Genomic DNA, 22,198 nt, shown 5'->3' on the forward strand with positions numbered 1-22,198 from the left:
TCCAGATGAGTCAGAGATGCTCTGGGGGAAGGTGTCCGTGCCCATTGGCAGGGGAGTTGGAACTAGATCACCTTTAAGGTCCCTTGGGGTGGAAAGATCCTGTGATCCTTCCACCCCAAACCATTTGGTGAATTTAATGAATTAATGACATGAATGAGGTAGGGGAAAACAACTTATTTTAGAATGAGACAATGAAATGCCCAATAAACCATTAAAAAAACTAACTTGCTGAAAGCCAGACCTGAAATGGTGAGCAAGATCCAGAGCACCTGCAAGAAATGCTGGCACTTGAAGCCCTGTGGCCAGTGCCCCTCACAGCACACAGCCACTGAAAGGTGTGCCAGTGAATCTGTGTTTAGACTTACTTCTATTCCTCTCTACTCCCCACTCCTTTAAACTGAAGAGAGTGTTGTGGTTGCAAGCCAGAGTTAGAAAAGTGTAAGGAGCTTTATTATTAGTCCTTCAAAACACATCTGAACACCAGGTACATGGGTGGCAGGAATCTCTAAGTAAAATGGCAGCTTAATTCTGATTGCTTTGTCTTCTTCCCCTTTGCTTTCTCTGTCTTCACTTCCTGAGTTCTGATCATTGCTGACACAGCTGAAAGCAGCAAGAAAGGATGAGCTGAACACCACCTTGGCTGAGGCCTCAGGTGCAGACACCTGAAGCTCTGTGTATCCTCCTGCATGTTACACTGCACTTATTGAGCCCTTTTAAGTGCAGCTTCAGCTTGCAATTCTTTATGTGCAGGGTCTTAACAGAAAGGATAAACCTGGTTGAAGGCAGGCATCACCACACCTGCCTTGTGAAACCAAGGCACCAAAGAACAAAACTCAGTATACTGAGTTCAGAATCTCTCTCTTGGCATGGTTTGAAATTAATGACTTTGGTCTACTAAACTCAGGTTTACTAAGTGTGCACATAGAAAGCTTCAGAGGAAATAAATTCCATCTCATCCTGCCATCACATTAGCATTCCAGCAATGACTTTAAAGGGAGCAAGAAGAGAACCTGAACCTCCATGGTCACTGTGGTCAGTTCAGATTTAAAAAGAAGTTGAGGAGGAAAAAGATGAAGAAGCTGTCAGGAAACTGACAGTAGGTGCTGGACAAAATCAAAACTTGCTAAGCCAATCCAAGACCTTATTAAAATGCTCTTTGATGTGGAGAGCATGAAGAAAGCAATGGTGGAATTGGAGGTGACTGCACACATTCATGTTGCTCACTTCTACTCCCCCATTCAGTACCTGAAGAGAGGCTACCAGAAAGCTGGGGAGGGACTTTTGACAAGGGCTTGTAGTGACAGGATGAGGGACAATGGTGCTGAGCTGGAAGAGGGGAGACTGAGAAGAAATTCTTGACACTGAGGGTGGGGAAACACTGGCACAGGTTGCCCAGGGAGGTTGTGGATGCCTCCTCCCTGGAGGTGTTCAAGGCCAGGCTGGATGAGGCCTTGAGCAACCTGGGCTGGTGGGAGGTGTCCCTGCCCAGGGCAGGGGGTTGGGACTGGATGATTTTGAAGGTCCCTTCCAACCCAACCCATTCTATAACAGAATATGCTTCTGAGGCTGGGAAACTCTGGTTTTGGAGCCTACTGGTGTCAGAGTATTTTTCAGTTTCCATCCAAGAGCCATCAGCTTGTTAAAATTTTCATTTAATTGGACTTGACAGCACACAAAGGCACCCCTGACCTGCTGCCATCTTTGAAATGTTAAAGATCTTGAAGCTTATTAGAGTTAAAGGGCTGAGCAACAGTGCACTGGGGAGTTAATCTAAGGATTAGGATCCTAGGAGCAGGATAATGTACCAGTGGGTACTGCTAGTAAACCAGGCACACCTACACTGACCTCATGCAAACACCCTGGGAGGTAGCAAGAGCTGTTTCTGGACAGTGTGAGCATTTTTAATAACACAGGAATAATAATCTGGCACCTTGGTTTTTTATCTGTAGTGATCCCAGCAGGTCCTGCAGGCTTTCCATCTTGTTCTGTGGCCTCCTGGGTGTCTGCTCTCTAGATTTCATGGGCTGAGAAGCTAGTGAGAAAATTATTCATGTGAACAAAAGAGAGAGAGAGAAAGAAGTGATTATAAACCACTTAAACATTCCCTCTAAAGTAAATAAAATGTGAAACAGTAAAGCTTGTAGTAGCAGAGAAAATGAGTAAGAAGAGAAGGTTATTAACAGGAATTTGTACTTTCTGGTGTGGCTCTTCAAGTGAATGTCTGTTTAAGGGGAAATACAACCTCATTGTTATCTTGCCTGTGAATTTCTCCTTTCATGGGATGGGGGAAAAGTGTTTTGTGTTACTAAAGTAGTATCTGAAGCCATGACTTCCAAGCCCTTCTTTGCCAGTCAAACTGCAGGGTTGTCCAAAGGAAAGCAATAGTATCAGTTGCATTTTACAGATGGAAAACTTAAGGTACAGAAAGATGTAGCTTACTAAAGCCAGGAATAAAACCAGAAATGCCAAGTCTCTAAAGCTCCAGAGCAGTGCAGAACTCAACAGGCACTCTTCTGGCAGAACACAAACACCCACAGACAAGAGAAAGAAAGAGCAGTGCCACTTATCTTGCTCTTTGAGCAATGACTGGCAACTGACTGAAGGTGACAGTTATGACCTGCTAAATCTCCTGCCAGATCCCTCCTCACTGTACTGGCTGGGAAGAAACCCAGGCAAGCTCTTTGGATCAGTAAATGCGACCAGACTTACTTATCTGGGGGGCTGTGGGTGTAGCTTCTGGAGAGCCAGCCTTGTTTGTGGACAGTCTGTGCTCTGGAGAGGCCCTGGGGCCAGCTGCAGGGTCACTGGGTGGAGAAGTTAACAGCATGTGTACTGGAGACTTTGCTCTGTACCTCTGCTCCTGAGAGACATTCTCGGGGGAGGATGTGTAACATGGAGCTGCTGAGAAGATGGAAGCAGCTCCTAGGAGACAGCCAAGGAAAGAGCAGTGAGAACACACCTGAGGAAAAACCTCCAAACCAGCTTTGACATTATCTCTGCAGCAGTCACAGCATTGGATTCCCCTTCATCGTGCTCCTTTCCTTTCCTTATTAGCAGCCAAGGTAGCAGGAGGCTACTACAAGGTAGCAGAAAGCAAGTCCTGCTTTTTCCTGCTGGCCACTCCCTGGTTTAGGCTGTTTCCTTACTCCTAACACCCCTTGTGGGACTTCTTGGAAGTAATTCAGGAGGTTTCTTACAAACTCTCCTTCTTCAACTACTTCTCAAGTCTCCCATGGAAAAAAATGCTTCTTCCAGGTATTTGGGAAGCTAGGAAAAATCCTTGCAGTAGGTTTGCTGGAAGGCTGACAGTACCTACCTAGGAGATTTTAAGGCTCAGGAATACCAAAGAGAACCCATAGCAGTTACTCCTGAGGACAAGCAGGAGCTGTAGCCTATCTCTGAGGCACAGTGAGCCTCAGAGTCCTACCCAAGACTATCCCTATTCATGAATAACTACCATGGAAGACAATCATTTCTGGTGTGCTGATATCAGCCTCCATGGAGCTGGTTTGCAACCAGATGCAGATTTTGCAGTAGGTGCCATGAAGACTTTGCAACAGCACCTACCAAGAGGTATTTGAGTAAATGACCTAAGAGGTTATACTGTGTTTGGACTATATTTTTGGTCATAGTCTGTAATGGTGCAGTTTTGACCTTGATATGGGGGACACTCACCCTCAAGCATGGCCAGTGAAAACTTACCATGAGATGTGAAGGGCAGGGTAATGTTCTGGGACTGAAGATCTGCAGTATGGAAGCATGGAGGATGCCTGCAAACAAAGTGATGGCAAACCTTGCATTCTAGAAACCTTATGCTAAGTTTTGCTAATGCTACTTAGCCTCCACAGTCAGAATGTGAGCCTCTCATGTGGAATCTCCACATCTTATACATGCAAATTAAAAGCAAACAATGTAAATAAGTTCCAGAGCCCTTTTTTTAGAGGGATGAAAGTAACATCACAGCTTTGTTTTGTAGTTCCCAGGAAGCTCTTAGCATTATGAATAAAACACAAAGAAGCTCAGGACTGATGCTCTATTGCAAAAGGCTTAGAAACTGAATCTCAGATGAGTATTTTATGAAGCAGGTTCCTCAGCTAAGTGTAAGAACTTCTCACTATCCCAGAGCCTCTAGCTGCACTCCTCCTGCATGGAGAAACACATTGCTGGCAGGATCACCCCCCCCCCCCAAAAAAAAAGCTGTGCCAGAAGGATTGCTGCATTTCAAAGTTTTAGAAGGCCAGCTTGTTTCAAAGCTGAGCAATGGTGGCAGCCACATTCTATGGCAGCCACATTCTATGGCAGCCACATTCTAGGAGTGAAGGAAAAGCATCATAAAACTGTTCTGTGAGTTGATTAAAAAAGTCTGTTAGAGCTGGAGTGAGTTTAGACCACCTTAGCAATGGATATCTTTGGGAAATAAAGGAGTAGATTCATTATGGATTCTGGGTAGTCACAAAGATGGAAGACAGACAATAAACTTCTGCTTTGGAGAAGACTGCAATCTTCCTTCTGGTTAGTCACACAACACTGCTTCAATTTAGCTTCATCAGGCTCAATGTGCTTGCAAAAAGGCACCCAATACTGCTCCTGAAGCACATGAATAGCCAGATCCCAGTTGAAGAAGGCAAAAGCACAGCACACAACAGAAGCAGCAGCATTTTGCTCTTACACTGTATTCCTCATGGTTGCTAAAGATGGTTTTTCCCCACCATTGCTGTCACCCTTGCCATGATCCACAGTGGGAATGTCATTGTCTGAGCCTGTTAACTCTTGAAGAATCCTCTTTAGATCCTGCAATGGTTCTTCCTTCAAAATGTCTGGCTTGGGAGGCATCTGAAATAAGATCAGCCAGCACAAAGTATTCATAAAGGCACTTTCTTCCTCAGCTTCTTACCTATACTCATGCTTTTTACATGGGTTTCACAAATGGAAAGCAAGAAAATCTGAAAGGTCAAACCACATGAGAAGCTACAGAATATTATTTCACCCTCAGCATTAAGATTTCACTTTTGGACACTCCTACCAGATGCACTCCCATTTTGAAATGCCATGTTGTTTTCACCCTTTGGAACACCCCCATTTCCCATTTTGAGGTACTCACGGGAAGGGCACAACTGTCCAAGCTCAAGGAAGGTGGCAGGAGAGCAGATTGCAGGTGGGAAAGGGGCACTATGTGCCTCAGCTTGCTTGAAGCAAAAGCTGATGAGTAGCCTGGGCCCTGCAGCTCCTGCAGAAAAACATTAACCAAGTGGAATAAACATGTACAGCTCAGCAGAACAAATGTCTGTAGGCAGCATGTCCTCTGCAACAGGCCATCCCTTTTAGTCAAATCACTTTGCCTTTGATAACAGCCTGTGTGTACCTTTAAGCTTGCTGGGACAACAGTTTGAAACTGGAGCAGGGGAGATTTAGGTTGGACATCAGGAGGAAGTTCTTCACAAAGAGAATGGGGAAATACTGGAACAGGCTGCCCAAGGATGTGGCTGAGGGCCTGTCTCTGGAGACATTCAAGATTAGGCTGGATGCAGCCCTGGGGCAGCCTGATCTAGTTGGAGATGTCCATGCTGACTGCAGGAGGGTTGGACAAGGTGACCTTTGAAGGTCCCTCCCAACCCAGTGCAATCTGTGACTCTGTGGTTTTATTTCAGGCCTGAAGAAGGATGTGGATGCCCAAAAGCTTGTTGGTGTTTTCTGTCTGTGACAGTTACACTAACACAAGGCATTGCTACAGATCTTAGCTCTGATTCATTTACCAGCATAATGCTGTGAACATTTCCAGCTTTTATTTGTCTAAGGCTGCAAGAAAAAGCTGAAGTGTCACTGAAAGCCAAGCTTAGCACATTCCTGTAGCTGTTTACCTTTTGTTGTTGTCCCTGCTGTAAATACCTCTCAGAGTGTATTCCACACAAAACAGGGTTGCACAAGTTTTGGAGTACTGTGCAATAAATAAGGCTAAACCTAAAATCAGGACAGCAAGTAAATGCCTCTAGCTTAACACCCCTGCTTCTTAGGAGCAGCCTGACCTTGACATCCAACGTGTGCTGCAGCCTGAAGCGCATGGCTTCCTGTTCCTGACGCTGGATTATGCACTGGTACTCTGCAAACTGCTTGGATGCCTGCATGAGAGGAGAGAAGAGGCATCAATTCATTTTCACAGAACACAGCATTGTTTTGGTTGGGAAGGACCTTGCAAGATCAAGTCCAACCATTACTGGAAGCACTGGAATATTGGAATAGTGGAATGAATAAACTTATTGGAATATTGTGTCCAGTTCTGGGCCCCTCAGTTCAAGAAGGACCTCAGGGAACTGCTTGAAAGAGTCCAGCACAGAGCCACAAAGCTGCTGAAGGCAGTGGAATATCTCCCTGCTGAGGACAGGCTGAGGGAGATGGAGCTTTTTAGCTGGGAGCAGAGGAGCCTGAGGGCTGCCCTCACTCCTGTTGATCAGGATGTGCAGGGCAGTGCTGGGAGGACAGAGCCAGGCTCTGCTCAGGGATGCCCAAGGACAGCACAAAGGGCACTGGGGGCAAGCTGGAGCAGAGGAGATGCCGTGGAAACAGAAGGGGAAACTTTGTCACTGTGAGGGTGGCAGAGTCCTAGAGCAGGCTGCCCAGAGAGGTTGTGGAGTCTCCTTCTCTGGAGATATTCCAAACCCATCTGGATGTGTTCCTGTGTGAGCTGCCCTGGGTGATCCTGCTGTGGCAAGGGGGTTGGACTGGGTGATCTCCAGAGGTCCCTTCCAACCCCTCCCATTCTGTGATTCTGTGATGATCTAACTCCATAAAGTCTGGTGCTGAACAATTGTATGGATTACACTTTTCCATCCTCTTTCTGATAACTAAAGAAGTTAGACACTGAGGTGCTGTGTTTAGTACAGAAATACTGCACTATCACCAGCTGCCTTTCTTGACAGGCTTACAAAAGCAGCTGACCTTCTTACATGAGCTCAGTAGCCATAATGTGCACGTCATAATATCACAGAAGGGAGCTAATCCTGGCAGGGACAGTCCTAGGCCTACTGAACACCTCTGGGATGGAAAAAAATCCACTAAACTATCCAGAAACTGTACTGAAGGTTTTAAAATGGCTGGCTGGTAGCTTTCTTGACCTGTCTCTGTTGTTGTATGCTCTTTCTTCTTTAACAAGTCAAAAAGATCCAATCATGAGGCTGTTTTTCACCGAGTGCTTATCAGGATAACAAGGAGAAGAGAGAAAGCTCCAAACCAAAGTGCAAAAAGAGAAAGAGAGATCTTTATGAACCAGACTCCAGCAGAGTCCCTTCCTTGGTTTTAAAATACAACCTGCCTCTCTTTCTGTGCTGCTTTGTGACTGTCACTAAGGCTTGGCCAGGCCCCCTGAGGCACTGTGGGTGCATCACTTTTCCCTTCCCAAGTGACTGCAGAGGAAAGCACCCACAAGTCTCACTGAGATGGAATGACCTTATCAAGGTAAACGACCTTCAATTACCTTCTCAAGGGCTGTCTCCATCTTAGATAATTTTTCTTTCAGGCATTTGTCTTGTGATCTCAGGATCTCCATTTCCCCAGCAAGCCTGGTATTTTCTGCTGTAATACAGCTCAATTCCTGACTTAGTTTACTATTTTCTTCTCTGAGGTAATGCTTCTCCTAGGTATAAGAAGAGAACAACAAAGCATGAGCCAACCCTCCCCCATCTCTCTGTATTTGTTTCTTGCACATTTTCTTTCCTCTTTGAAAGATCTGAATTAAACCTTGTCAGAAGTTTAGCTATTGCATCTTGCAGAAAGATGAGGGTGTGCAACAAGAAGCTGGGTCTCCTGAGGAAAAGTACAGGTCAGACTTTAGAACCATTCTGAAAGTGGAATTTTAAACTCCAGGAGCCACAGGATCCAAAGCCAGTAAAGAAGGAGGACAGGTTATAGTCAAGAGATAGAAAAGATCATTCAGTTAACTTCAGCTATTGGTAACTAAAGATCTCTTTGTCACAGAAAAAGCTAGGAAAACCTCAATGTGCCAGACAGACCCTGACAGACTGAGTTTACAACCAGGACTGCAAAGAATCATCTCAGAAAACAAAGGGGGGGCACATTCAGAAGGATACTGACTGCATTAGTTGGTGTTTTAAAGAAGAACTGATGTGTAAGAGCCTGGTTCTCACTGCAACTAGAACTGTTCTCTCACAGAGAACAAATATAAATCAAACCCTGTCTCTATGCAGAAGGCTAATTCAGGGGTGGTATTCCCTGGTATATGCTGGGACAGGGAGAGTTCAATCAAGCAAAATTCAGTTTGGGCCTTTTCAGGCCTAATTGTGCTTTTGGCCACACATTTCTCCAAAGAACAACTTCTCTAACTACAGTTAAATACTTTTATACAGAGCTCTCATGACCTTAGCTGCATTTGCCATTGCCTCTTCCAAGAATTTAATCTTGCTCCATAATGCATCTATCTGTCCTCTCTTGGCTGTGATCTTCTTCTGCATGCCCACTGCAACTTTCATAGCTGTAGGAGACAGAGTGAATTCTTCATGAATGCCATGGATTATGCATCCTGAGTTCTGGCAAAAGCCCCTGGAAGTCAGTTGTCAGCATTGTGTTACAACAAGCAAGCTGAACCAGGATCCCATAGTCACTTATGTGTGCAAACCACCCACCAGAATCAGCTGGAGCTTTGTTCAAGGTAGTGGCACCAGAGCCACCCCACTCAAGACAAGAAGATGGCATTCCCTGGACATATGCATGAAGGTCACTTGAGGAAACTCAACTCATGCTTTCTAAGTATCTAGTAAATGGCAAGATAAAAAGAGTTTGCCTTCTGCAATGATGTTCATTTAGTTCACCAAACAGCTGGCATATTATTAAGGCATTCACTGAGGGATCCATACTCACAGAAATCCTCTGGTTCAAAAGACAAACATGATTTGGGGGAAGTTCAAGCCATAATTACCATTGCCATCAGATCCCTCCATAGTCTTTAGAGCAGTCCTGGTGTGTTCCAGTTCAGCTTGGGCAGATTTCAACTGCATTTTCAGTCTGTTTGCAGTGTTCTCCATCTCCTTGATTTTATCCTGGTAATTCCTCTTCAAATCTTCAAATCCCACTGGGGAGGGTAAGCAAAGATTGAAATGATAGTGACAAAAAAATTTCTTCTTCTTCTAGACCAAGATTACTGATCTGTCACCTACCCTCTTTAAAGGGGTATTAGATATGCAGATAACTAAGATGTAGAGCAAGTAACACCTACTGGTGACAAATGCTTAACAAGTTTGTTGTCTTCCATGTCATCAAAGGCTTCTCTTCCACCAAAAAGAGTTCTGTGGGTGCTTGGCAAAGCAACAAATCAAGAAAGTGATACAAATCCACAGTTCTGAGGTCCTGCAGCTAGACCCAACTGCATATCATGACAGTGAAGGGAATTAGTGAGAGACAGCATTTTGCCCTGGTCATTCTTCTCTCCAGCAACACTTTATCACCAGACTTAGGTCTGGGCTGATCTAATTTGTCAAGCATTCCCCTGCCACACCACTTCTCAGCTCTGTTTATTTTATCTCTCTTTAGCTCCTCAGATGCCTACATACCTCTACAAGCCAGCCAGTTTGTAAGTGCTCAGTCTCTAGCTCTAATTCCTCTGTGGTCATTCCCTACAACAAGCCTTTCCTAATGCTCTTGCATCTCAACAGTGCCATGCAAACCTTCCATGTAAAATCTTGGAGCACTCTTACAAAACTTCATGTTCAGAAGTACAGCTGAGTTGTGAAGAAATAAATGCTGCCACTGGGTAGTTTATTAGAGTCCAGGGGTGAGTGGGGAGCAAAGAATGTGAACAGCAGCAGCAGCAGCATCTGGCTGGCTGCAGTGTGGACCCAAGAGAGGAGCTCCCTGGATTTTGGTGGGGGCCTTGGGTCCAGCCCCTAATTTTTTAGCTTTTCAAGAATATTTTCTTGATTGTTTTCCTCACACATTAGTTGTGAAAGCAGTGGAGGTAGAATGGAAACCTCAAATAACATTGGGGCAAAATTACAACAAAACAGACACAAAAATCTCCTGACCACAGATGGTTAATGGGATCCACTAGTGCTTCTAAATGACACTCAGGAAAAACTGGTCAGGTTTCTATCCTGTGATGTCCCAGATCTGCTTCTTGGCTCCCCAGAGTCAGGCACTTGAAGTATTTTGTGCTGAGGGTAGTGAGACTGCCACAAAGACTGCATTCATACTGCTCTGTGCCAGAATCCCAAACCATGACATAGCTCCCTGAAGCAATTCAAGCATCCCATGCTGGCAGGCAACCCTCTGCCCTACCAGCAGCAGCCCTATTTGGATTCAGCAAGCAAGCTGCTCTTTTATTTTTAACCTCAGCCCAATTTAGCAGCTCTCAGAGCTGAGCTAAGTTGAGGCTCCCTACCTGCAAGGCCAGCTAGCTCACTCTGGCTGACCTGGAGTTCATTCAGTAGCTGCTCTTTCTGCAGTTTCATATCATCAAGTGCATGGAGCCTCTCAGTGCATGTGTTAAGCAGTTTAACCTTTTCCAGTTCCAGCTCACTCAGTCTGGCCTCCATTGCATGTATTCTGGCTTCTTTCTCATCCTTTGCAATCTGCTTGCACAAAGAAACCACTGGTAACTATGTGTAATGTACAGGATTACAGCAAATAACCATAGGGATGTGCAGGCATCATCAGTCCTTTAAATCTTAGTAGTCAGAGAACAGTTTGGGGCAAGAAGGCAAAAAAAAAAAGTAAACAGATTGCACTGGGTTGGAAGGGACCCTTAAAGGTCATCTTGTCCACCCCCCCTGCAGCCAGCAGGGACACCTCCAACTAGATCAGGCTGCTCAGGGCCCCATCAAGTCTGATCTCAAATACCTCCAGGCACAGGCCCTCAGCCTCATCCCTGGGCAACCTGTTCCAGTATTTCCCCACCCTCATTGTGCAGAACTTCCTCCTGATGTCCAACCTATATCTACCCTGCTCCAGTTTCAAACCATTGCCCCTTGTCCTATCCCCACAGGCCCTTCTAAGCAGTCCCTCCCCAGCCTTCCTGTAGGTCTCCTTTAGATATTGAAATGCAGCTCTAAGGTCTCCCTGGAGCCTTGTCTGACCTGCTTTAAACCCCCAGGATTAGCACATTAAGATACATGTTTAAAAAGAGCAAACATTTAGTGTCTTACAGACACAGACACACCTTAACTTCTTCTGCTTTGAGTTTCCAGTCATAGAGTTCTTTTATAAGCTGAGATTTCTCAGCCTCCATTGCTCCAGCAGTTCGACTGTGCTGGGCCATGACCTGGGTCATGCTATCAATCTGCTTCTGGAAGATCTCAGCAGTCCTCTGCTTCTCCAGCACCTGCAGTTTCAGCGTCTGACACTCCAGCTGCGCTCGGTGTAAACGGGCTTCTTCACTCTTTTGAATGTGGAGCTCCTGCATCTTCCTGTCAAGCTGTGAATGGAGCTCCTTGATTTCCTCATGGCTAACCCCAAGGGCTCTCTCTTTCTCCTGCAGACAGGCTGTCAGATCTGACACTGTTCTCTCAGCAGCCTCCAAGTCCATCTGTTTGGAGGCAAGGTCTTCTTTCACTTTCCGGAGGGTGTCCTTGGTTGACTCCAGCTGGACACTCAGAGAGGAGATTCTGCCAATGCTTTCATTTTCTTCTTTGATTGCAGCCATCTGAATAACAGCAAGACAGGAATCAGCCAAGAGAAATGTTGATTTCTACCCTTAGAACTTCCTGCTCATTCCTGTTTTTCTATAGTCCAACTTCAACTTGAACATCTGAATTTGACAGGAAAATGAGGTCAGCAAGGTCTGGTCTACAACAGCTGTGTGCTTTAGAATAGAACAGAACAGAATTAACCAGGTTGGAAAAGCCCTTTGAGAGCATCAAGTCCAACCTCTCACCCAGCACCATCTGATCAACTAAACCATGGCACCAAGTGCCTCATCCAGGCTCTTCCTAAACACCTCCAGGGATGGTGACTCCACCACCTCCCTGGGCAGCACATCCCCATGGCCAATCTCTCTTGCTGGAAAGAACTTTATCCTAACATCCAGCCTGAACCTCCCCTGGCACAGCTTGAGACTGTGGCCTCTTGTTCTGGTGCTGGGTGCCTGGGAGAATAGACCAACCCTCACCTGGCTACAACCTCCCTTCAGGTAGTTGTAGAGAGCAAGAAGGTCTCCCCTGAGCCTCCTCCAGGCTAAGCAACCCCAGCTCCCTCAGCCTCTCCTCCCAGGGCTGTGCACCAGACCCCTCCCCAGCTTTGTTGCCCTTCTCTGGGCACCTTCCAGCACCTCAACATCTTTCCTAAACTGAGGAGCCCAGAACTGGACACAGGACTCAAGGTGTGGCTTATGCAGTGCTGAGTACAGGGGCAGAATGACTTCCCTGCTCCTGCTGGCTACACTATTCCTGATACAGGCCAGGATGCCCTTGGCCTTCTTGGCCACCTGGGCACACTGCTGGCTACTATCAACCAGCACCCCCAGGTCCCTCTCTGCCTGGCTGCTCTCCAGCCACTCTGAGACCAGCCTGTAGGTTGTTCTTGCCTCTTATTCCACTTTCCTAAATGAAGTATTGCTTAGAATCTTCATTTTTAATAATTTAAAATGACAAATTGATGTCAAAATGATGAATGAATTGGCCAGGTTAGTGTAACATTTAAAGCAGCTCTGGCTAAGGCATTTCAGGTGCTCAAACCTGACTGGCTGCACTGTAAGCTGGAATTGAACTGTCCATGAATCATTGATTAGTGATTTGATTCCTGCAGGCAGCAGTGTGCACCATTCAAAGCATAAAGTGCTGGGACTGCTGATAGTATGTCAGGGAGACAGAAGAAAAGAACAAACTTCCTGGTGGGAGGATTTGAAAGGCAAAATAATGGATTGACAAAATCATGAACCATCTGTGAGGTAGCACAAGCCTGTGGTGTGGTAGAAAAGAAAGGAATGAACTTGTTCTTAAATCATAATGTAAAACTGGCTACCTAATTCCAGCTCATTTTTGAGGGGCTGAAGTCTTGGAGAAAGGGGAAGGTACTACAGGTTGGTGTCTAGGAATCTGCTTTGTCAGGAGCAGTCCTTTCTGACACAGCTCTGCATTCAGCTCAGGGTTATAAACACATCCTGTTTTCCTTAAGTAAGGCATTCTGGAGCCTTTCATTTACTAATTCTTCTTACAGAAGTGCTCACTCCCCAGAATGCCACCTGTAGTGGTTGGCTTGAACTGTTTGGCAGCAGCAAACTCTCTGGAAATCTACAAAATGTTTTGGAGGCCTACACAGAATCACAGAATTGTTTCAGCTGGAAAAGACATCCAGGATCATTGAGTCCAGCAGCTGACAGAACCACCATGGCCATCAAACCACAGCCCCAAGTGCCCCAGGTTTCTTGAGCACCTCCAGGGATGGCGACTCCACCACCTCTCTGGGCAGCCTGCTCCAATGCTTGACAAGCCAGCCAAAGTCAAACACACTATGGACACAACATTCCATTTTCTCCTAAGGCTTGTATGTCAAAAATCAAAAGCAGAAATAGTGCTTCTACTTCACTAAAGAGAAATGGAAGCTGGGCAGGTCACATCTTCACAGGCTGCCTTGGGTTGGAAGGGACCTTCAAAGGTCAGTTTGTCCAAGCCCCCTGCATTGAGCAGGACAACTCCAACCAGGTCAGATTCACAGGGGGAAAAAAATGCAAATTCAGACTGGAAAGAAAACGTTGGCCCATGAGCTCCAGAGGCCTCCCACAGCAACCAGTTCCAATGTGTATGTCTGAAGTACAGCCTCAGACCCAGCACTCTCTGTCCTGACCACTCTTGCTGCAGCTGCTCACCAACCTGGAGCTCCAGCTGGCGTCCAGTCCTCATTTCCCTCACTGTGTTTTCCAGGTGCTGCAATTCCATGGTTTTCTTGTCCAGTTCTCTCCTCAGGCAGTTAATGGTGATGCTGTTGTCTGTGTTCTGGTCCCCAGACCTCTTGTTCTGCTCTTTTTCTAGACTTAGTTCTATTTCTTTTCTATGAAGTTCAGTCTGCAGGACATTAAAGTCATTTCCCTCCTTGAATCACACTTTGGAGGGTTTTTTTTTTGTTTTGCTCATTTTCTTACCATTATCAACTCAGACATTTAAACCTCTGAGCAGGGCCTGCTGCATGGCTTTCCACTTAGGAATATTCATAGAGTCACAGAATGGTTTGGGTTGGAAGGGACCTTAAAGACCATCTAGTTCCAAACTAGATGGAACTAGACCAGCAGCCTGGTCTAGTGGGAGCTGCCCCTGCCTGTGGCAGGGAGTTGGAACTAGGTGCTCTTTAAGGTCCCTTCCCACCCAAACCATTCTATGATTAAAGCTGAAATAGAGAACTATGCAGGAGGCTCAGAGAATGGCAGAATGAATGAGGTGAAGACACAGCAACAAAAGGAATCCTGAATTAGATTCCTAATCCTCAATTATGCAGTGATTATCCTGACTCCAGCCTTCTCTGGAGCTATGTCCAATCTGTGGGAAAAGATTTACACTAACATAGTCTTGAATAAGAGGACACCATATGGAATGAAGTCATTTCAACACCTCCTTCAGAAGCACTGTGCCAGTAACCAGGCAAATAAACCTAATAAAACCACATGAACAAAGCTAATGAAACCTCACAAATAAAACTAATGAAGCCTCACATCCCCAGATTCAGACACTGAGGAATGCATGAAGAAAAGCAAGGCACAACTCAGCTAATCCTGATTCTGAACATCCTGCATTGCTTGGGCCTTTGGGAAACTTCTTGCACAGCCAATTCAAATTTCCAGTGAAAAAATAATCCTCAAACCTAATTGTAAGGGGACTGCTGCTCTTTGGAAACAAGCAATGTGCAATTCAACACCAGCAGCAAGGAGTTTTTTCCCCCCAATCCTCTCAGTTGGTTTTACCAGCAGTTGATGAATCTGGTCATTCAGATTGCCAGGTTCCTGGCTGTGCTGATCCTGTTCTGCCTGAGCTTCTGTGGTCTCACACTGAGCTAGGTGCAACTGCTTCTCAAGAGCTTTGACCTAGGATAGAGATGAGTATTCATTAAGAATTATTTCAATGCCTTCTATTTTAAACAGTACATTAGATTTCTTCTAGTTTTCTTCTAGGTTCTACTTGCAAGAGGTCCAAATGTCATCTTCTGGCTCAGCAGAGTTATTCCCTAGGTGCACTCAGAATTGTGTTGCCTTCTTTTAAGCACTAAGCTCCACTTCACTGCAGTTAACTGAGGTTCCTCAGGATGAATTGGCTGCCACCCTGCCCCACAGCTCTTCAAAAATTCCTTACCTACCCCATAAACATTTAATGGAAAGGGAAAAGGATCTCTTTAGAGAAGAAGTTCAAGCTCCTTTCTTGATTTGCAGTACTGCTAGTTAGAAAAGCCAATACAATGCAAATAAGAAGCAATACAGTTGGAATCATTCAATGAGAAAACACACAACATCTCCTACTCCTTTCAAGTTTTAGTTCCTAAGGTGTTTTCCTGACAGAGAAGCTGTGGAGATATGCTTGTTGTAGAAAAGGGACTTACAGTTACAAAAGCTTTATTTAGATTCTCTCCTGCACCTCCCCAGGAATGTCTCCAAATAACAGCCTGAGATCAAATCCCCTCCAGCTATCAGCTTGTCTCTCACTCAAGTGAGCAGTTCAGCACATTACCTATTCAAAAGCAGTTTTCATTGGAGCAAGTAGTATTTTGCTTTCATAGATACACAAACCAAACGTTTTTCTGGAGTGGGCAGACTGAAAACCAGCCTGAAAGTGATTCCCAGTTTCCAATTCTCCATCTGCTCTGAGGTAAACATGATGAAAGGGAACATGCCTGAGGAATGTACACTACAGTTGCAGCTGTGTGTGTGATATGACCTTATGCTGTGCACTGCATGATTTCAGTCAGGTAACTAGATCTAACATGAAGAGCATGCTGACTATCCTACTCTTCCTTGAGGATGAAGCAGAGTAATGGAGATTAAATTTACAAATTCCCCACAGTTCAGTTATGCTGCCACGAAAAGCCTCTTTGGAACTGACTAATGTGAGTTTTGGTACAAGAGAAACAACTGAACTGATAAAAGTGGGAGCCTGCAGCAATGATAAAAGGAAATGGTTTGCTCTGCTTACAGTGCAAGCACATGAACACCACAGCTTCACAGGCTCAACCTGCACATCCCTGCCATTCCATCCTCAGACCTTTTTGGATCAGAGACTATCAGCTCTGCCAAACTTCATGGCAACCTTGTGACCTGAACTTTCCCTTTCCAGCAGTATGTAGGGGAAGGATGCCTAAATCCTCCTGACTTGTAATCTAAGATGCATTTGGATCCAGCAAGCACTTCTGCAGGGCTCACTAATCTTTAAAGGGAGTGGAGAGCAACTGTTTTCAGGTCATTTTCTAAGGAAAAAAAATGAATTATCTTTCACCAAAAATAAGAGAGATAGTAAAGATACTCAAACTGTTTATAAAACTAGAATCCAAAGCAGTGAAATAAACCACAGCAGAAATGGGATAGATGGCAGAGCTGCTGGGGGGTGAGGTGGGGGGGCTGTAAGTAAAGCTTTCTCCATTTGTCTGCAGTAATTCCCTGCTGTCCAACCTGGCAAAACAGTTGGAAGAAACAAAAGTCAAAAAGAGTTTGTCAAGGCTAATAGGATTAAGAAATTATTTGGCTACAGAAGTGCTAGCCAGCCTTTCTCTCTCTCTCTCTTTGGTTTGGTTTATTTTGGCCTCTCTTATATTGTGCTGATAAGAACCTTTGGGATTTCAATGAATATTAAAGATTCTTAACTCACTTTCTGGGCACCTGTCTGCTTCTCAAGCACCTGCTCTAATCTCTGTGTTCTCCCATCCCTTCATGTTGCAAGACAACCAAAGGATTTATCTGAGAAACACAGCTTAAATCAGAAGCTATTTTTTACTGCCTGGTTTTTTTTTGCTGATATATTCTCCAGTGGTACAATAGAACAGTGTTGTCCTGTTTGTAGTGCAGAATGATGAATATACTTCCAGAAGGCATCACTTATGCTCAACACATTTGGCCAAACTGGTTTGTGTTCAGTAAGTTTTGCAAAGCTGTTTTGCATTAGAGAAAGGTAACTTGTTCTAAACAGTAATAGGAACACATAGAGTTAAAAATGATGTCATTTATCTTACTGTCTGCACAGATTTTCTGAAGCAATCCCTTCTCAAAAGGATTCCCTTACGCAGCCAGAACATTTCAGACATGCAGATATCCAGTGTCACTGGCACTGAGGCTGACACATAACTCCATACACACCTTGTCTCTGTACATCCTCCTAGCTTCTTGTAATTCACAATGCAGCTGAGAAACTGTCCACTCCAGGTGACCAATGTGATGTGCATCTCCTGAATTTTGGGTTCTTGTTTGCTCTCTAAGAAAAAGTTTTAGGTGGAGAAATTAGAAACTGTGAGAGTCATGAAAAATGGTGAAGGGTCTAGAGAACAAATCTCATGAGGAGCAGCTGAGGGAAGTGGGGTGGTTTAGTCTGGAGAAGAGGAGGCTGAGGGGAAACCTCATAGCTCTCTACAGCTCCCTGAAAGGAGACTGCAGTGAGGTGGGAGTTGGTCTCTTCTCCCTAGTATCAAGTTATGGAACAAGAGGAAACGGCCTGAAATTGTGCCAGGAGAGGGTTAGGTTGGAGATTAGGAAAAGATTCTTTGCTGCAAGAGTGGTCAGGCATTGGAACAGGCTGCCCAGGGAGGTGGTGGAGTCTCCATCCCTGGAGGTGTTCAAGAAACCTGCGGCCATGGCACTTGGGGACATACTATAATAAAAATTCCCATCCTGAATCATCTGGTATTGGAGAGTGTTTGCACAGCTGTGTGCACCCTTAGCTTTAGCAGTGCTGCCACCTCCTGCCCTTGCTCAGTCCTGCTCCCAGAACAAAACCCTGGTTACCAGCTTAGTCTTAACAAAGAGTAGCTGAAACATGAAATCACAGAACGGTTTGGGTGAGAAGGGACCTCCAAAGGTCATCCAGTCCAAAAACCCTGCAGTCAGCAGGGACATCCTCCACTAGAGCAGGTTGCTCAGAGCCTTGTCCAGCCAGACCTTGAGTATCTCCAGGGATGGGACCTCCACTACCACTCTGCACAACCTGTTGTAGTGTTCCAGCTCCTTCATGGTGCAGAACTTGTTGCTAACATCCAATTTATATCTCTTCCCTAATTTCAATGCATTTCCCTTTGGCCTATCACTGCAGGCCTTCACTGAAGAGGAAATTATATTTTTCAGCAGTCAGAAATGCAATCATTTTTAATTTATTGTGGATGAAATTGTATGTATTGAATTATTGACCCTTTTATTTTGAACTGGTTCCTGTGGAGTTCAAGAAATTCAGACTTTTCAAACAAGGAAAGACAAAGCTCCTGCTGAAATTAGTAAGACCAAGCTGATTTAGCCACCAAAAAAAGATTACTTCCAATCTTTTCTTTTTAGTCTTCCAACAAATTCTAGATGTCCACCTGAGTCACTAATCACACTCACAAACTTCTACAGATTCTTCCAAAATAGTATTTTGAAGGCAGTGAATAAACCAGGAAATTGTCCAGAGGGAAGGGAACAGCAGCAGAAAGAGCATAAAATATCAGGAATGGAACAATTCTGAAGCCCTCAAAACCATCACTTCTCACCTCTCCCCCCCAGTATCATCACAATCAGGAAAGGATTCGGTGTGGTACGTGTGAGAAAATGTTGATTTATGCTTTATGAATAAATAAATGTAGAACAGGTACCTTTTGTGATGCTGCTGAAGCAGAAGTTGGTTTGGGGCCTGTGAAGCTTTTTTCAATGACTTGAGTTCTTCTTCCACCTGTTGTAAACAGATGAGAGTGCTAAAGAAAAGATGGTCTAAACAGCAGTGCTCAAAGGCTACGTGCCTTCCTTTTGCTCCCACTTTGAAAATGTGCACAATACAGCTCAAATTCCAACAATAAACCCAGTCTCAGGTTGGGGATATGCCAGCACCTGCCATCTTAACAGCAAAGCAGCACTTGGGCCTCTTTGTGCCAGAACCATTTCCCACCTAAGCTGGCCTAAGGAGTTTATATAATAATTTCTAAACCAGAACACAAAATGGAAGGAAAGGCAGCACTTTCTTGACATACCAGGACAAGCTTTCCTTTGAGGCATGCCACCTCTGAGTCAAAATTCCTCAGGACATCAGCAAGTGCTGTGCTCAGGGTGTGGATGTGGAGGCTAGTTGTGTTCCCACACTCCCAGAGTTTCTTTCCTGGGCTGTCTTCGTAGTGCCTTAGGATGCCACGTAGTTCCAGAAGCACTTCCTCGTGGCTGTGGACCATCTTTCTGAGATGCTCAGTTTGGCTGTCAGCCTTCCTCAGCAATGCCTCCTGCGGCTGGTCAGCAGCTTCCAGCTCTGGGGCAGTATTTTTAGTCTGTATTTTTACATTATCTTGGCTCTGAGGTTCCTTTGGTCTGAATTTGGAAACCAAAGATTTAACATAGAAAACAGGATTCATCACAGGACTTTTATCATAGAATCACAGAATGGTTTGGGTTGGAAGGGACCTCCACAGGTCATCCAGTCCAAGCCCCCTGCAGTCAGCAGGGACATCCTCCACTGGAGCAGGCTGCTCAGAGCCTTCTCCAGCCTCACCTCGAATATCTCCAGGGATGAGGCTTCAACCACCAGCTTGCCTGTTGCAGTGTTCCAGCACCATCATGGTGCAGAACTTCTTCCTCACATCCAGTCTAAATCTGCTCTCATTTCAAACCATTGCCCCTCGGCCTTTCCCTGCAGGCCTTTGGGAGCAGTCCCTCTGCGGCCTTCTTGCAGGCCTCACTCAGGTAGCCGCAAGGCCTCTTCCCCAGGCTGAGCACCCCCAGCTCCCTCAGCCTGTCCTCACAGAACAGCTGCTCCAGGCCCCTCAGGGGCCTCCTCTGGGCCTGTTCCATCAGGTCCACATCCTTTATCCTAACAGCTCTAATATTTTTGTTGAATAACTGCTGCTTTTTACAACAAGCTACTAATAGGCCATTTCCTAAGCCAAGGTGCCAGTGTCTCATTGTCTGAGGGCCAGTTTCTCCCTGTGTCTCTCAAAGCCCACAGATAAACCTTCCATAACACATATCACACAGGAGTGTGTCCAGTAGATCAAGGGAGGTCCTCCTCTCCCTCTACTCTCCCTGGTGAGGCCAGACCTGGAATATTGCATCCAATTTTGGGCTCCCCAGCTCAAGAGGGACAGGGATCTGCTGGCGAGAGTCCCAACAGAGAGCTACCAGCATGATTCAGGGACTGGAGCACTGCCCTGTGAGAGCCCTGAGGCTGTTTAGTCTGGAGAGAAGACTGAGAGGGGATTTGATAAATGTTTGTAAATGTCTGAGGGCTGGGGGTCAAGAGGGAGGGGACAGGCTCTGCTCACTTGCACCCTGGGATAGGACAAGGGGCAATGGGTATAAACTCCAGCACAGGAGGCTCCACCTCAACATGAGGAGGAGCTTCTTCCCTGTGAGGGTCACAGAGCCCTGGAGCAGGCTGCCCAGAGAGGTTGTGGAGTCTCCTTCTCTGGAGACTTTCCAGCCCCATCTGGATGTGTTCCTGTGTGAGCTGTTCTTGATTCTATGGCCCTGCTCTGTCAGGGGGGGGTTGGACTCAATGATCTTTGGAGGTCCCTTCCAACCCCCAATATCCTGTGATCCTGTGATCCATTTTGGCCTTCTTACCTAGTGTCCTGAAGTGCCTCTATTTCCAACTGCACTTCCATCAGTTTGGTCTGCAAATCAGCAACGATCAGTCTTAAATTGATTTTCTGTTGCTCATGTAGCAAAGTGGTCTAAAGGGAAAAAAAAAAAAAACCCAAACCAAAACCAAACCACAAATCAAATCACCAAGCTAAATCAACCAAAATATTGAGTACAGAGCCCTCCCAAAATGAGGCTGAGAGCACCATGGGTATGGGAGTTAACAGGTGTCATGAAATACCCATTGCCTATTGCTGTCTGTCAAATGTGGGAATCATGATCATGGAATCATTGGTTGAAAGCAACCTTTAAGATCACCAATTCCAGTCATTGATAATGGCCAAGTACAATTTTCAGCAGACAAGAGGCTCCTCAAAAATAGTGCTGGAGAAACTGTCCAGAGACACAGCACTGACAAAAAGCTTGTCGACACTTAAGAAGCTGCCCCAGATTTGCAACTCACTTCATTCAGCCTCTTCTGCACATCTCTACCTTCCTGAGAGTACTCTTCCAGAATGTTTTCTACATGTTCTTTGGTTTTTTCCTCAGAATCAGTATGCTTCTCATATTTGGAACAGAAGACACTACTGGATGGGCTGCTACCGGTACTAGGAGAGGCAAACTTTTCCATCACTGTGCTGAGGATGGAAGAAGCTGAAACATTCTGCTTGCTGAGAAATGGGCTAGCAGCACCTGAAAGGTAGATAAATTTAAGTGTTAAAATAAGAGCTGTTACACAAGCATAAAGAATGACCTGTACAAAGCAGGCACTAGTGCCTCTCAGTCTCTATCAAACCTAGGCACTGTCTTTCCTCAGGACAACAAACCCAGCCAATTCTAAGGCTGCACACTGGGTGGGAAATGCCACAGTGCTCAGAGCAGAACACTCCTAAACTGCTCTGTCTTTCCCTTGGGCCTATGTCAACAAGAGTTGTTCAAATAAGCTGACAAAAAAAGGGGATTTTTTTTTCCCCTGACCATTTTTTTTCTGTGCATGTTGTAATTGGGTCCCTCAACTGTTTTGTCTTTGTGTTTCCTTTTAATGTTCTTCCATTTACAGATTATTTTTTTTTTCCACTGCTAAGCTGAAGGGGGAGGGAAAAAATGAGAAAGAAGAACCTGAAAGTTAGGCAAAATATTTTAAGGGGCAAGTCTGTAGGTGAGGGAGGAATCTGAGAGCAGTGAGGAGAGCAGCTCCTTTGGCAGCAGTAGTGCTGTGTGCAGGCAGGAGGGCTGTGACATGCACAGTGACCCACTTACACCACGCACGCTCCATTTCTGCCTACGCAGCACTTTTGGGCCACAATGCAACAAGTCCTCGTTCTGCTGCCTCTCTGCATCTGTATTAATGCATCCTGATAAAGCTGGATTTTCATTCTGTGATGCTACTGATTAAAAAAAGAAAGAAAGAAAGAAAAGAAAAGAAAACATATATTAGAGGACACCGAAGCGTGACAATTCATCCTGGAGGCAGCCCGCACCTACCTC

The 22,198-nt window shown here is 45.4% G+C and overlaps 1 protein-coding gene across 1 annotated transcript; it reads right to left on the reverse strand.

Moving 5' to 3' along the window:
- Positions 1-505: 505 nt before the first annotated feature.
- CCDC158 (coiled-coil domain containing 158) lies at positions 506-20,748 on the reverse strand. The gene is made up of 20 exons (XM_009895967.2): positions 20,693-20,748; positions 19,114-19,441; positions 18,741-18,818; positions 18,494-18,530; positions 17,794-17,859; positions 17,264-17,385; positions 14,891-15,010; positions 13,809-14,000; positions 11,162-11,644; positions 10,385-10,574; positions 8,927-9,079; positions 8,370-8,482; positions 7,469-7,627; positions 6,024-6,116; positions 5,102-5,227; positions 4,670-4,833; positions 3,703-3,770; positions 2,710-2,922; positions 1,931-2,032; positions 506-600 (listed from the first exon to the last, which is right to left on the reverse strand). Exons 1-20 carry the CDS (start codon positions 20,731-20,733, stop codon positions 506-508), a joined length of 2,943 nt encoding a protein of 980 aa, XP_009894269.2. The 5' UTR covers positions 20,734-20,748.
- Positions 20,749-22,198: the final 1,450 nt, after the last annotated feature.

This window comes from Dryobates pubescens, chromosome 24 (genome assembly GCF_014839835.1).
Source record: "Dryobates pubescens isolate bDryPub1 chromosome 24, bDryPub1.pri, whole genome shotgun sequence".
Classification (NCBI taxonomy): domain Eukaryota; kingdom Metazoa; phylum Chordata; class Aves; order Piciformes; family Picidae; genus Dryobates; species Dryobates pubescens.